The 13,927-nt window shown below is 35.7% G+C and overlaps 1 protein-coding gene across 1 annotated transcript in view; it reads left to right on the top strand.

Annotated features, from left to right (window-relative positions):
- The window catches only part of KU70 (ATP-dependent DNA helicase 2 subunit Ku70-like protein), a 301,835-nt gene that overhangs the window by 201,586 nt on the left and 86,322 nt on the right, over positions 1-13,927 (top strand). The window contains exon 13 of the mRNA XM_089373743.1: positions 1,211-1,271. Coding sequence (XP_089229869.1) covers positions 1,211-1,271 — 61 coding nt within the window. The remainder of the gene's footprint in view (positions 1-1,210; positions 1,272-13,927) is intronic.

Genomic DNA, 13,927 nt, shown 5'->3' with positions numbered 1-13,927 from the left:
TCATTAATTGAAGCGCCTTGTCTTTGACCTCCACAATTTTGCTGATTTCATCTCTTAGTCTCTCTCCAGACAATTGAGGTCTGCATTTTTGGATGTTGCGTCCTCTCTTGAAACAATTGAATTTATTGCTGGATCAAATTTATCCAGTGTAATGTCATTGCAACTTTTGGTTACGACAATTCTTTTAGAAAATATCTAATCAGTGGATGAACATTGAACTATTCATCTATCTTTTCCGAACTTGTTGTAGTTTTTGGAGTCTATGTTCTCAAAGTTCAACTTCAAACATATGCCAATAATGTCTCACATCTATCTCATCATCCATAGAACTATATGTTCTCAAAGTCAAACATATGCCAATAATGTCTCACATCCATAGCTATATAAGTTTGTTTCTTTACTTGAATAGCAAATTTAAGGGTCCTCAAGAGCATAACTTGCAAAGTTATCTTACGAGTTACCTCAAAATATTATATAAAAAAAGTAATAGTCAAAATGAAGAAAATGAGGCGAATGGAAAGATTCCTGGGAAAAAACTAAATTCAAATGATAATTATTTGAGGTAAATAAGTTACTTTGGAGACCATCTTCTTGACTGAGAGTATCAGATCTTACCAAAACAAGCTATCAACTTTTTTGTACTTTTTTAGTTCTCGATGAATAGAACCTTGGGTCTTCATATCAAGAAGATAGGATAATTTTATCAATATCCAAGAATTACCAAAATAGGTCAATGAGACTAGAGATTACAACAAGCCACAATAATAGTATAGTAGTGTTAAGGCAATTCCCACATTAGAAAACAATAATACAAATGAAATGAAAATAGAAGTAGTGAGTGAGAGAGGGTAAACCAAAAATATAAATTAAGTACTCATCAATGAATACCTACATTTGTGTGCAAGCCAATACCAACATGTGGATACTTACGTTGTAACAAATACTTGGACACAAAGTGAGTTATAAGTGATAATCAACATACCTTTGATCTTGTGAATGGACATTTGCTAGAAAGTCTAAATCCAAAATCCAATAATTTCCATATCAAAAGAAAAGGAACAACTATTTGAAGTCTAAGGATCAATGTTATGATTGTGTAGAAAAGTGAATATGTTTTGTCTAATATATTTGTTATAGGTTTGGTATGTTTCAACTTTTTCTTGTTTATTGTACATGACATAATCAAGCTTCTTATTCTTATTGTTTGCAGATATGCTGTGGCATTTTATGGATATTCATCAAATCCTCAACTAGTTGCTCTAGTTGCACGGGTTGGTTTTTCCTTTCATGTTGTAGTTTGTTTTGGCACAAGATATGAATGCATTATTTAAGTTGATCTATTTTTGTTTGAAGGAAAATGGATTATTAATGTTCCCTCAAGCAACTAGATAGAGGTACTATGAAAATCAAGGCAAACCTTACATGGATAGTAAATGAAGAGAAACATTTGGAGTGCCAAATATGAAATTTGGCTAAAGAGAACTTCCATTGAAATTTATCACCAATAGTATTGAACATATTTTGAGGCTGATGACATGGGAAAGAGCATTTGCGAAATGGCATATTATGGTCAATGTTAGTTCAACATGACAACTCTAATAGTTTGGAAAACCATATCCAACCGATACAAGTATTTTTAAAAATCCATAGGGTTAAACTTCATTGCAATAGGTACAAGATTACTAGAGTCATTTTCCAATGTTTCAGACACCATCTATAAGGGAAGTTGCCGAAATGTGAATGACTATATGTCCATGGGTGGGAGTATGTCCATGCGAACTATGACAGGTATTAACATTTCAATTTAAACTCTAATAAATATCTTCTGAAATATTTAAATAGATATTAGGAAAACCCTATTAAGTGTGAGGTCCTAGTTCCACATCAACATAGTAAGTCGAAAGCAAGTTAGAGAAGGGAAGAGATAAGAGTTTTCCCTTTGCTCATCATTATTTGTGAAGAGATCAATGTAGATCTCTATGATGTTTTCTAGAGAGTGCCAAGTGTTGAGGGGTCCTAGATATTTAATCTTTTGAGGAAATGTGGAGTGAGAATAGGAGAGAGAAGATTGAGAAGCCCTACCTCTTATATCATTTGAGGTTAAGGGAAAGAAACTCATGAGTCATGATGGAGGTTTGGTTGCTCTAGTGAACTTGGGAGGGTGTATGCCCTTGTGAGTGTTGGAAAATTAGGAGACTTAGAGATTATAGATATTTTTATTTACTTGATAATTACTTGTGATATGTGTTGGCCTTTTATTACTTTATTAGATCTTGTTCATCAGGTAATTACCAAAACAATGAAATCACAACAAGGCAAAGTACACAAGATATAAGCTCCAAGCCAGGGAAAAACCCTTCCAAGGGGAAATCCTAGAAAAATGTTTCTCTTCTTATAGAATCTGTTCACAAAGAAACTTCCAAGACCCAAAGAACAAAGTCTAAAATGTTGATTTGGGGTAGCATTGAATGTGCTCTAGCCATGAAAATTGGTGGAGAGGCTAAAGCACATGAGATCTCCAAGGCCCAGAAATGGTTTGGGGAAATTCTGCCTGGTGAAGGAGATATTAAAATAATTAATATTTTTAATGGGTTCCTAAGTCTAAACTTAGGAAAATAAAAATATTAATATAAAATTGGGTTAGAAGGTTATAAATTACATGGATCAAGCGAAATCTAATCTTAGTTAGAGATTTAATCTCGGTCATTGAAGACTCAACCGAAAAAGTATAAGAGGAGGCTTGAGGGTCAGTTGGACATACACCAGAGTGATCAGTCAGTTTGATTTTCTAGAGCGGGGTTTGCTAAGAGAAATCGAACCAGTGATTAGAGTTGCAGCGAGGGGCAGTGAGTGCATAACAGAGAGGCAGAGATAGTGCCAGAAGACCAGCGCAGAGGCAGAGAGGTAGACGTAGAGCCAACAGGAGCCACGTAGAGGCCAGAGGGGTTGCATGAGTGACGCAGATGCTGCAAAAGTGACTCAAAGGGCTAGAGAGGCTGCATAGAGCCTCACAGGGTTGACACAGAGGGTTTTAGGCTGACGCAGAGGCCAGGAGGGCTGACGCTGAGCCTCAGAGAGGTGCTGGAGAGAGTTTCATGGAGCAGACTTTCAGAATATCTGCTTCCGAAGAGAGGTATTACTGCTAGATAGATTTCTCTGTAGGGTGAGCCAGTTTAGCACCCAGTTGTACTCAAGAATTTGCTTAATAAGAAAACCCTCAGAACTGCTGCATCGGTTTTCCCAGGTTGGGTTTTTCCTGGGAAGATTGTCCAAAAATAACGGTGTCCCTTGTTTGTTTGTCTATTTCTTTCAGTTGATGATCTATAGATGGTTGAGACTGCATTGTGTTTATTTTAGTATTTATATGGTTAAATAACTTGTTCAGTAATTAAACAAGTAGGCGAAATAATCCAGATAGTGCAGGAAAATTTCTAACGGGTTAGACTTAGAAATTTCAACATAAAATCCTCCCAAGCACTAAGTCATCCCTCCAGCAAGGTCTTCTCTAAGGCAACTTCCAAACCTCGACCTACTGTAGCTTCGCTTTAGAATTTCGACCTTGCAATTTCTCCTTAGAATTTCAACCTTTTAATTTCGATGAAAACACAAAAACCTAACAACTTCACACATGTGGATAGAAAAAACGATAAACCAAGAGAGTTCAAATTCTTCTTCCTTCCTTCGTCCTTCTACCTCTTTCTCTTCCTTCGCTATCACAGATTGAAGTTGTCTTGAATGTGTCTCTCAAATGAGTCGAGCTCCTTCTTTATTTATAACCTTCATGAAGGGTCCAATTGCCCTCCTTTAGGCCGACTTTTCCTTGAGTGTGCCTACTTGGTCGTGCAGGAATAAATGGCTTTTTCTTGACTTAAATAAATATTTTAATTTGTTACAATGAGTGCAAATGAGACTATACTACATGACATAGTTTCTTCTTTGTCTTGGAAAGACCTATAAGCACAAAGAACATGTTGTTGACCTAAACATGAGCTTGAAACTCATGCTTTAAATAAAGTAATATTTTCTTTTCTTGCTTTTTCTTTCTTTATACAAAGTATATAATGTCATGTTTGCAAATAGTTCATTATGAAGACTAAACCTAGTTACAATTTCCAACATTCCACCTTAACTTGGGAGGTATTGATAATCCCATCATGAGGTACAAGGAATCTCAATCTTGAAGCATTCTCATAAGAAGAGTCGGATTGATAAGCCATCTTTGTCAAGCATCTATACCATAACCAACATTGTCCTTGAAGGCCTTAACTAGACAAGCTCATCTTCATTTGAGAGCATTATGCTGGGAAGCTTTACGTGAGCTGCCATACTACCTCTAAGGCACATACCCCATCTGGATGTTAACCAGGTATGTCCTTTTATGACTAATCTTATCTTGGATTTCCAATCTTGAATCCTCAAAGAATATCGGTCTTCTTCGACTACTCTTATCTTGGATGCCTTGCCTCATCCTCAAAGAGTATTGGCCTACAACTTCTTTCATGGATTCTTTAATCCATAAGAAATTCCAATCTTATATGCTTATCCAATCCTCCAGACTTCATTCTTTCCTTATGGCCTTCACTAAGACTTACAACTGTTAGTCCTAGTCTAGTGCATGACACATAAAGATAAGAACTATCTAACATCACTCCCTCTCAATTAGGGAAGAGATGTCTACCAAACCAAGCTTGTCTCTCAAATATTCAAGCTTCTTGTTTAGTAATGCCTTAGTCAGAATATCTACTACTTGTTCATCTATAGGTATATAATGCAGCTCCACGACCCTATCTTGTACTAGGCTTATGATGTAGTGGTACTTATTATTTATATGCTTCGTCCTAGTGATACAGAGTAAGGTTAAAACGCGTGACCTCACAGTTCTCTTGTAGCTGAGCCCTTGTAGGAACGAAGGTACACAAATTTCAAGGATCCTAGGAAGGGTATCGTTATCGAAGGACTAGTACCTCATCAACCCATCTTCCTTGCAACTCACTCCAATATTTACCTTGGGACAAGAATTTGAAAGGAAAAATTCTCAGCTTAGGCTAGGCATTTATAATTAAGAATAACCAAGATAATTGCATCTCACATAGTCTAGTTTTAAGCATCATCTCATCAAGTTGATTTATGAGCATTTTCCATTTCACTTGCAATACCATTTTATGTACTTGCTCATGGTTATTTGATGTTTTATCACTTTATTTGAACATTTCCCTTATAAATGCAGGTTCTATTTACTTTTGCAAGTTATATTCTTGTTGTTCATATTTTATATCTTGAACTAACATTTGTTTGGGAGCTTTCCCATTTTAGCAATTTCTTGTATCTTGAAAGACACATTTTATATGCAAGTATTGTGATTTCACTTTGAGCATATTATTTCTTTCTAGTATATTGGCACCGGTCTGACTATAATTGTCTTGTAGGATTTATTTGTTGAAATTCATTTGTTTCATCTACATTGTTGATATTCATATGCTCATGGTTATTTAAACTTGTTAATCATTCATTTTCTTTCAATTTATCCTTCGAGTTGTTGAATGGTGAATATTCTAATGTACTATCTCCTAGAACTTATTATCTTAACAAGCTTTCCTTTAGAATCCATCCTTAGGGTCCACCCCCTTTAGATTAACTAGGAGAGAGCTTTAACAAAGAGAGTTCAGATTAGGTGACAACCCTTTCTCTGAACTTTTTCACCAAGCCCACACCTTGTAGGGTTGAACTTTTTCCCACATTAACCTAGGTGTGTAAGCGAGACAACAACAAGGCCATTTGGGGCCTCTTTGTTGATGTACTTTTGGTTTAGAAATGGATTGCACCCAATGCATATTTTCGTTATATGCATTATTTGTATGATTGAATTTGTCTCATCATCATGTAAATATTTTATATATTTCACATTTTATGTGTAATTTACTAATTTGTTATATTTTTTAATGTATAATATACAATGTGTCCTTCATGTCATGTTTCGGGGGGTCACTATGTCACGTGTCAAATACTCGTATTTTCATGTCCTCCATGTCCTGTGTCCTTGTGTCATTTGACTTACATTCTATTCTTTGTTGCATAAATCTGCGAAGAGTAGAAACTTACTTGGGATATTGAACAAATAGATTTTGTTGGCCAATCCATGAAAGATTTGTGCTAGTGAATAACCACCAAGTTTGTGCTCCAACAACACATTAGGAAAATCTTTTCCCTAGAAGAAGCACAATCAAAATCCTTGTTTGAGCAAAATGAGTGACTCTTTTTGGGGTTTATTGCACAAGGTAGTTTGCCTTTTGTAAAGAAATTGTGATTAAAATTTTTTTTTTCCAATGTTTTGTGATTTTTAAATATAAATTCTCGTGTTGAATCCATGAAAGTTTGGAAACTTACCGAATTTTCAGTGATTTTTTGTAACCAACATGTAGACTTCCAATATCATCCTATTTAGTTACTGGTTAGTCGCAAAATTTGTATGTGCATTGTAGGCATCTGTTATGAGATACTTGGTCTGGATAAGTTTTTATTTTGTGACAAGCTTTGGTTTTCCGTATGGGAGGTTCCTAGAGTTAATGTTTAGTAATGGTCATATCATGTATTAGTACATATGTTAGGACTTTTGACTATATTTAATAAAACAAAGTGGCTTAAGTGTCTAATTAAGTCACATGTTTAATGGTTACACACGTAATGGTGGATTACAAACTAAATAAAATCAACTCTCTTTCTCTTTTACTCTGCAACTTTATTCTGTGTGTGTGATTTAATAGTATCGTTATGTGTATCCTATTAACATAAGCTCAATGGTATAAAGAATAGAGATGAACATGAAGTGATGCTAACAATTTGAATTTTGATCTGCATAAGAGTTTTGATGTTCTTTTTCTATCCCCTCACTTGAAGTACCCAACAAGAAGAATGATTCACCAACTACCCCAAGGAGTTTGAGAAGGTTGTACGTTGGTGACTCTTCTTGCATATATGAATATATAAAGTTGTGTTGCAAGGTGTTTAGAGAATGGTCCACAACAATTGCACTGGTAGTTTGTTATGTATAAAATTAAATGTAAATTAATTATAGTTAATTTAGGTGGAGTTGGCACAATCAAAAGATCTTGAACCCTTGTGTAAGGCACCCGAGGCTATATTTAAGCCAAGGGCCTTTATTGTAACAATCATCATTCAATTTATGATATAGTAAAATGTATATAACATCTGTTATTCTACAATATTAATTGACTCTACTTCATCTCGTATCAAACCTCTCGGTCCTCTAGCCAAAACTGCTGCACAATTTGTTCATTACTCCACTGTCCTAACAATCTACTCGTCTTCACGTTCGCTGCTCTACTGCTACTTTCTATTTTTTGCCTCGCTACATCCACCTTCGATTTCACTGCTGCGATCACAACTCACAGTTGCTGATCTGTTGTCACAGTCAACCATCCATCCACGTCTCGTTGTGTCATTCTTTGTGTTTTTCTTGCCGCTCACATCCAATTCCAAGCTTCTTGCTGCCATTTCCCTATGAACCCCCCAAATCGAATTGTGTTTGTGCTCTATGTTGCCGTCACACTGTTAAAAATGTGCAACTAGGGCCAAATTACACTTTGGACAGCTCATTAATCTAAGATGATGTTTGGAAAATATTCCTCTTTCCTAGACGACCAAAATTGACCTTGGAAGCATCGAATTCGGACAAGGAGAAATATGTTTTTGATGTCAAACCCACAAGAGCACAATTCGTTGATTTGGGGTAGCATTGGATGTGCTCTAGCCATGAAAATTGGTGGAGAGGCTAAAGCACATGAGATCTCCAAGACCCAGAAATGGTTTAGGTAGATTCTACCTGGTTTATGAGATATTAAAATAATTAATATTTTTAATGGAGTTCCTAAATCTAAACTTAGGAAAACTAAAATATTAATGGGTGTTAATGTAAAACTGGGTTAGAAGGTTCCAAAAGACATGGATCAAGCCAAATCTAATCTTAGCCGTTGATTAGAGATGTAATCTCGGCTGTTGAAGGACGAACAGGAAAAGTATAAGAGGAGGCTTGAGGGTCAGTGGGAGAATACAACAGAGTGACCAATCATTCGATTTACTAGAGCGGGGTTGCTAAGTAAAGTCGAATCAATGATTAGTAGCGAGGGGTAGTGAGTATTGGACAAAGAGGTAGATATAGTGCCAAGAGACCAGCGCAGAGGCAGAGAGGCAGACACAGAAGCCAAAGAAGGCCACACAGAGCCCAACAGAGACAACGTAGAGGCCAGAGGGCCTCCGTCATCCACGCAAAGCGCAACGGGAGTGACACAAAGGGTCCCAGAGGCTGTGCAGTGCCTCAAAGGGCTGACCCAGTGCTTCAGTTGTGCTGGAGAGGGTTTCGTGGGGCAGATTTTCTGAATATCTGCTTCCGAATAGAGAGGTATTACTGCCAGATTATTTTCTTTGTTGGGTGAGCTAGTTTGGACCTAGTTGTACTCAAGGATAGAGTGCATAATAAAATAAACCTTCAGAATTGTTGCACCGGTTTAGTTGGGTTTTTTCGGGGACAAGTTGTCCAAAAATAATGGTGTCACTTGTGCATTTTCTATTTCTTTCGGCTATTGATCTATAGATGGTTGAGACTGTATTGTGTTTATTTCGATGTTTATATGTTTAAATAACTTGTTGGTAATCAACAAGTAGGAGAAATAAACCAGAAGAATACAAATAAAATTTCTAATGGATAGACTTAGCAATTTCAACACAATTGGTCAACGTCGGCATGTCTAATTGAACCCCCCTCCATGACATATAAATAGAGGAGACCCCCAACCTCATTTGCTAAGTCATCAACACATCATTTCTTTTCTCTGCTTCGTTGATTGGTTCGTACAAGTTTGAGGCAACTTATTCTTCTTCATACGTGCGAGTTCTTGGAGTTGTTTTTGACCTGTGTTGACTTTTTGTTTGAGGAGACTTTGACCAATGTTGAATTTTGGACTTTTGAGGGGTTGTTTGACTACTCTTTGGCCAGGAGAATACCTGTCCCAACAAGCCGATTATCTAGCACAAAAATCGAGGCAGGAGGAGTTGTTTGACCAGGGTTGATTCCAAAGTTGCAAGACTATTTTGACCGTAGATTGACTTCATATTTGATTGGGTTTGATTGCCATTTTGCTGTTGTTTGACCACCAAGGAAGGCTAAGTTTGACTGACTTTGACCGAGCTAAAGAAGAGAAGTTTGACTGTTGCGTTGATAGTTGACTGTTAACTGGTTAGGACTAGTTTATTGTAGTTGACTTTTCAGAATTGCAAACCTTCATCTAGCATATCAGATTTGCATTGGTTTGGTTACTTTGCAAAAGTCAAGTCACCTTGACTTTGACTTTCATCATTGTACTCTATTGGATATTCTTTCTCTATTGAACATTTGATACTTGATAATAAGAAGGATTGCTTAAGGGTTTTCCCCCTCTTGGGGTTTTTCCCTGACTTGAGCCAAATATCTGTGTTTTATTGTCTTGACTTGTCTTTGGCATTTTATTGTTTATGTTCTATCTGCAGTTACTATCAATGTGAATTAATGGTTAATGTGATTGCTATTGTGATCCAAGTGGAATTTTCATTGGGATACTAAAGGACATTGAAGTAATTGTTGCAAGCATAGAACATTCCATTGTTATGCAAAAATTAACATGGTTTTAGAGCCTAGGTGAGGACAAGCCTAAGCAAGAGAAAAAACAATCACCAAGATATCTATTGGACAGACTATGTGACATGTCTCCATGGCCTCTACATGTTACTTCAAGACTGAGGATAAGTTCAATGACAAGTCTGACTATCATGCATGGAAGATGACTTTGGACTTGTGTAACGACCAAAGGTCATATACGCAGCGGAAATATTTAATGTACTTCGTAGACAAAGATATCCATCGTAGGACAGTAATTGTAATTGTATATTGTATAAAAGAATTGATGTAGGATGATTATAATTGAGAATGAGGGTCCTGTGTATATAGCCAGGTAAGTACCCTTTCACGAACAAGCATGTCTTTAAGACATGCCTTTTCATTATTAACTAACTAACCATTAGTTAATTTACTTATTACTTATTATTATATTTATATTATTATGATTATTATTTATTATCTATTTTTACTTAATTTATGTTCATAACATTGCCTTCTCTTTCAAAAAGCTTTGTCCTCAAAAGCTTACTGATGAAGGATCGGATCCCTTCTGTCGTTCGAAATATCTTCTTGTTTTTGAGCTTTCATCTTTGTTGATACAAGACGATGTGATGTTCTGAACGATAAACATAATTTTCGTACTGAAAACGTATCAGACCATCCTAGATTAATCTTCTGGGGAATCTTCAGATCCTTGGAGATGTGTGGTGAATAGTTATCGTATGACCGGATTGAGCTCACTGCAATATTCTTCAGAACATATGTTTGTTTATGTTCTGTGTGATATGGATTTGTAGATTGATTAAGGTGTCTGCTCCTGTGATTCAGATGTCGATAAGGAATTTTTCTTGTTTGAACTTCCTTAAACGTTTTTATGGCAGTTCCCTAATTTCCTTCAGGCATTGTTGTTGTTGACTTGACTACTGAATCGTCATTTTGGGTGTCTGTCGTTTGAACTGCAACCTCTGAGTACATCTTTACTTCAGTAGGATTTGGATTTGCCCGAACTGTGAGATTAGTAGGATCGATGTTTGTTTCTTTAGCTTGGGCTGCTACAACTGGATATTTTGATGCTTCCTTTGCGATAAGTTCTTCGTATCTATTTTTCATTGATTTCTTATTAGTCTTAAGTTTTTTGATTTGGTTAAGAAGATTTTGGTTATGTTCTTTTAGATGTAAAAGTTCTTCTTTTTTTGAATCGTTGATCTTGTCGCTATTATCCTTTTCTTGATCTTTTAATTTTTTAATTTGTCCTAATAATTTTTTGTTAAGGTCTTTTAAACATAAATTCTCTTCTTTTTTTGATAGACTTTCGTTGAATTTTTTGTCAAAACTTTCTTTTTCTTGTTCTAACTTGTGCAAGAAGTTTCTCATTGTGGTTCCTTAGATGCAAAATTTCATTGTTGCATTTTGTTGATTTTGCATGAAACCGCTCTGCGAGATCTTTATATTTCTTCTCTGAGGCTTGGTTCTTTTGTTGAAGTTTTGCGATTTCTTCTTTTAATTCTTTAATTTGTGTCTCGGTGCTATATTGATATTCTTCTAGAGTAAACAATCTTCAACATTTGGGGCAAGGTATTGTGCGATTTTTATAAATCGATAAACACTGATCTTTTGCTCCACAAAATGGACATCTGATCCAAAATGTAGAGTTATGTATGGATTCCATAATTTCTCTATTCATCTTCAAATTAGACTTCTTTCTACACTGATGATTTTTGTTGTTGTTGTTGTTGTAGTATTGTGTGTGTTTGTCGCTAAGATTAGGGTTTAAAGGTAACCCTCTTAACTTTTATTAATTCTTCAAACCCTTTTTTTGTGATTGATTCTATTTTTCTGTCAAATATTACTTTTGACTTTTTCCAAAATGTATTTTTTTTATAATTCTCTTAATCCTTTTTGATTTAATACCGCTTGCTAACCTTTTTCTTTAGTAAATCTTTCACTAAACGATTAACCCTTCTCTTCTTATAATTATATATAGAGACTTTTATATGTATAGAAAAGTCTCTAATATATATCTAATTATTTTTTTGTTATTAAGATAATATGAATATCATCTTTTTAACCTTCTAATACATTTTGTATGATATTTCAATGCAATTTATAATCTTAATAGTCCGTACAGAACAAGGAGTGTGTACATCCAACGCTGGACTTCTTAATGGTTATCTGCAAGATTTTTTTTGGTGTTAAGAAAAATAATGTTGGCACCCTTTCAACTGGAGTCACATCTCCTCCAATATCCTTTGTTCGATTAAGAGGATATGGCGATGGTTCGAGTTGGTTTTTATTTGGTGACAAGGGCACACTAATACAAAATTGCATGTGGATTCAATTTGTTCCCTTTGTTTGGTAGATAACACCAAGCCTCCAATTGGAAATCTAATCCTGATGAACGTTTTTAATTGTCACAGTGTTTGATAACGTAATTGCTGGTGGGAACTGTGAGAGCGGAATGGTTGCTTTGGCAGAGGCGGCGTCTGGCGGAGGTGGCCAGGTTGTAGCGAGGTCAACAGAAATAGCGGATGCCATGTGCCGTTGGTCAACAACCTCAAACAGTTCGATTTCATATATATATATATATATATATATATATATATATATAATAACAAATAAAATGAATACTCAAATTCAGATTGTTTGACCGATGACGTTTGAACAACGTGGGGTGAATCGACGGGAGCGGCTTAGGAAGAAAGCGACCGATAGTGGCTGTGATGGAGAACCGACATGGTGGAATTGCAGGCTCGGGCTGTAGTGGCTCGAGCAGTGGTGGTTGCGTTGTCTTTTCCGTGTAGGATAGGTAAGTTTAATTTTAAACTTTGTTTTTACTATTTTCAAAATTTTTCTCTTATATATGTAATTTTATTATTTTTTTTATCTAATTAATTCTCCTTTTTTCTCTATATGATTTTTTTTTTTTAGATAATGGCCAAAGGCATAGTAGTGAAATTGGCAAGATGGAGAATCTCCACTATGTAGAGAAACACTTGAATTTTGACGGAAACAAGGTTGACGACGTGTTGAAGGCCAAAGGGCGGATCAGAAATAGCTCTGATACCAATGTAACGACCAAGGGTCGCATATGCAACGGAAATATTTAAAATACTTCGTAGACAAAGACATCCATTGTAGGATAGTAATTGTAATTGTATATTGAATAAAATAATTGATGTAGGATGATTACAATTGAGAATGAGGGTCCTGTATGTATAGCCAGGTAAGTACCCTTTCACAAACAGACATGTCTCTAAGACATGCTTTTTCATTATTAACTAACTAACTATTAGTTAATTTACTTATTACTTATTATTATATTTATATTATTATGATTATTATTTATTATCTATTTATTATTTATTTTTACATAATTTATGTTCATAACAACCTGACCTTGGAAGAGCATGAAGTATTGCGCTATGTGCAAGGGAAAGTGGTGGAACCTCCTTTAAATGCACCAACGGATGCTAGGACAAAGTATAGAATAGGCGAGGTCAAAGCTAAGAAAATTTTGAATTGACTCCATTCAAAAGCATTTAGTTGTTTATATTTTGATTTGGGAACTTCTAAGGAAATGTCTGATAAGTTGGTTGGGATGTTCAAAGTGAACAATGCCAGTCAAATCCTCTCTCTGAAGAACAAGCTAAAGGATATCAAGATGAATAAAGGGGAGCCTATTCAATCCTATTTTTAGAGAATAACCCAAGTCAAGAATGACCTGCTATCTATTTGAGAAGTTACTGTTGACAGGAAACTCACTCTCATTGCTCTTGGAGGTCTTTCAAGACCATGGGATACATTTATCACCACCATTCTCAATAATGACAACATACCTGGTTTTGATGAGCTTCTGGCTAGATTCGCTCAAGAGGAAACAAGGATGATGGAGAGAGATAAGTCCTACAATGGAAATGAACCTATTGTTTTCTTTGCACATGCTAAAAGAAGGAATGATGCTGGTCCATCTAATTCAAAAAGGTAGGATCAAGGATTTAAGAAGGGATTCAAAGGAAGAGGCAAAGGAAAATGGTACAATTGCAACAAGTTCGACCACTATGCTAGAGAGTTTCCTCACAAGAAATATTCTCCAAGGGGTGACAACAACAACAACAATTATAAAAGAAATAACAATCAAAGAAACAAAAGGCATAACAATAAAGCAAAAAGGAATGCTCCCATTGCTCGAGAAGGAAATAATCGACCTTCCAAGTGGACAAGAAATGCCAGGTATGATGAAAATAATGTTGTAGAGAAACA

The sequence above is a fragment of the Pinus tabuliformis genome, chromosome 8 (assembly GCF_031772625.1).
Source record: "Pinus tabuliformis cultivar Carrire ecotype Pingquan chromosome 8, CPIR1, whole genome shotgun sequence".
Lineage (NCBI taxonomy): Eukaryota > Viridiplantae > Streptophyta > Pinopsida > Pinales > Pinaceae > Pinus > Pinus tabuliformis.
The sequence above is the reverse complement of the archived record's forward strand: the minus strand, read 5'-3'. Positions and strand labels throughout refer to the sequence as shown.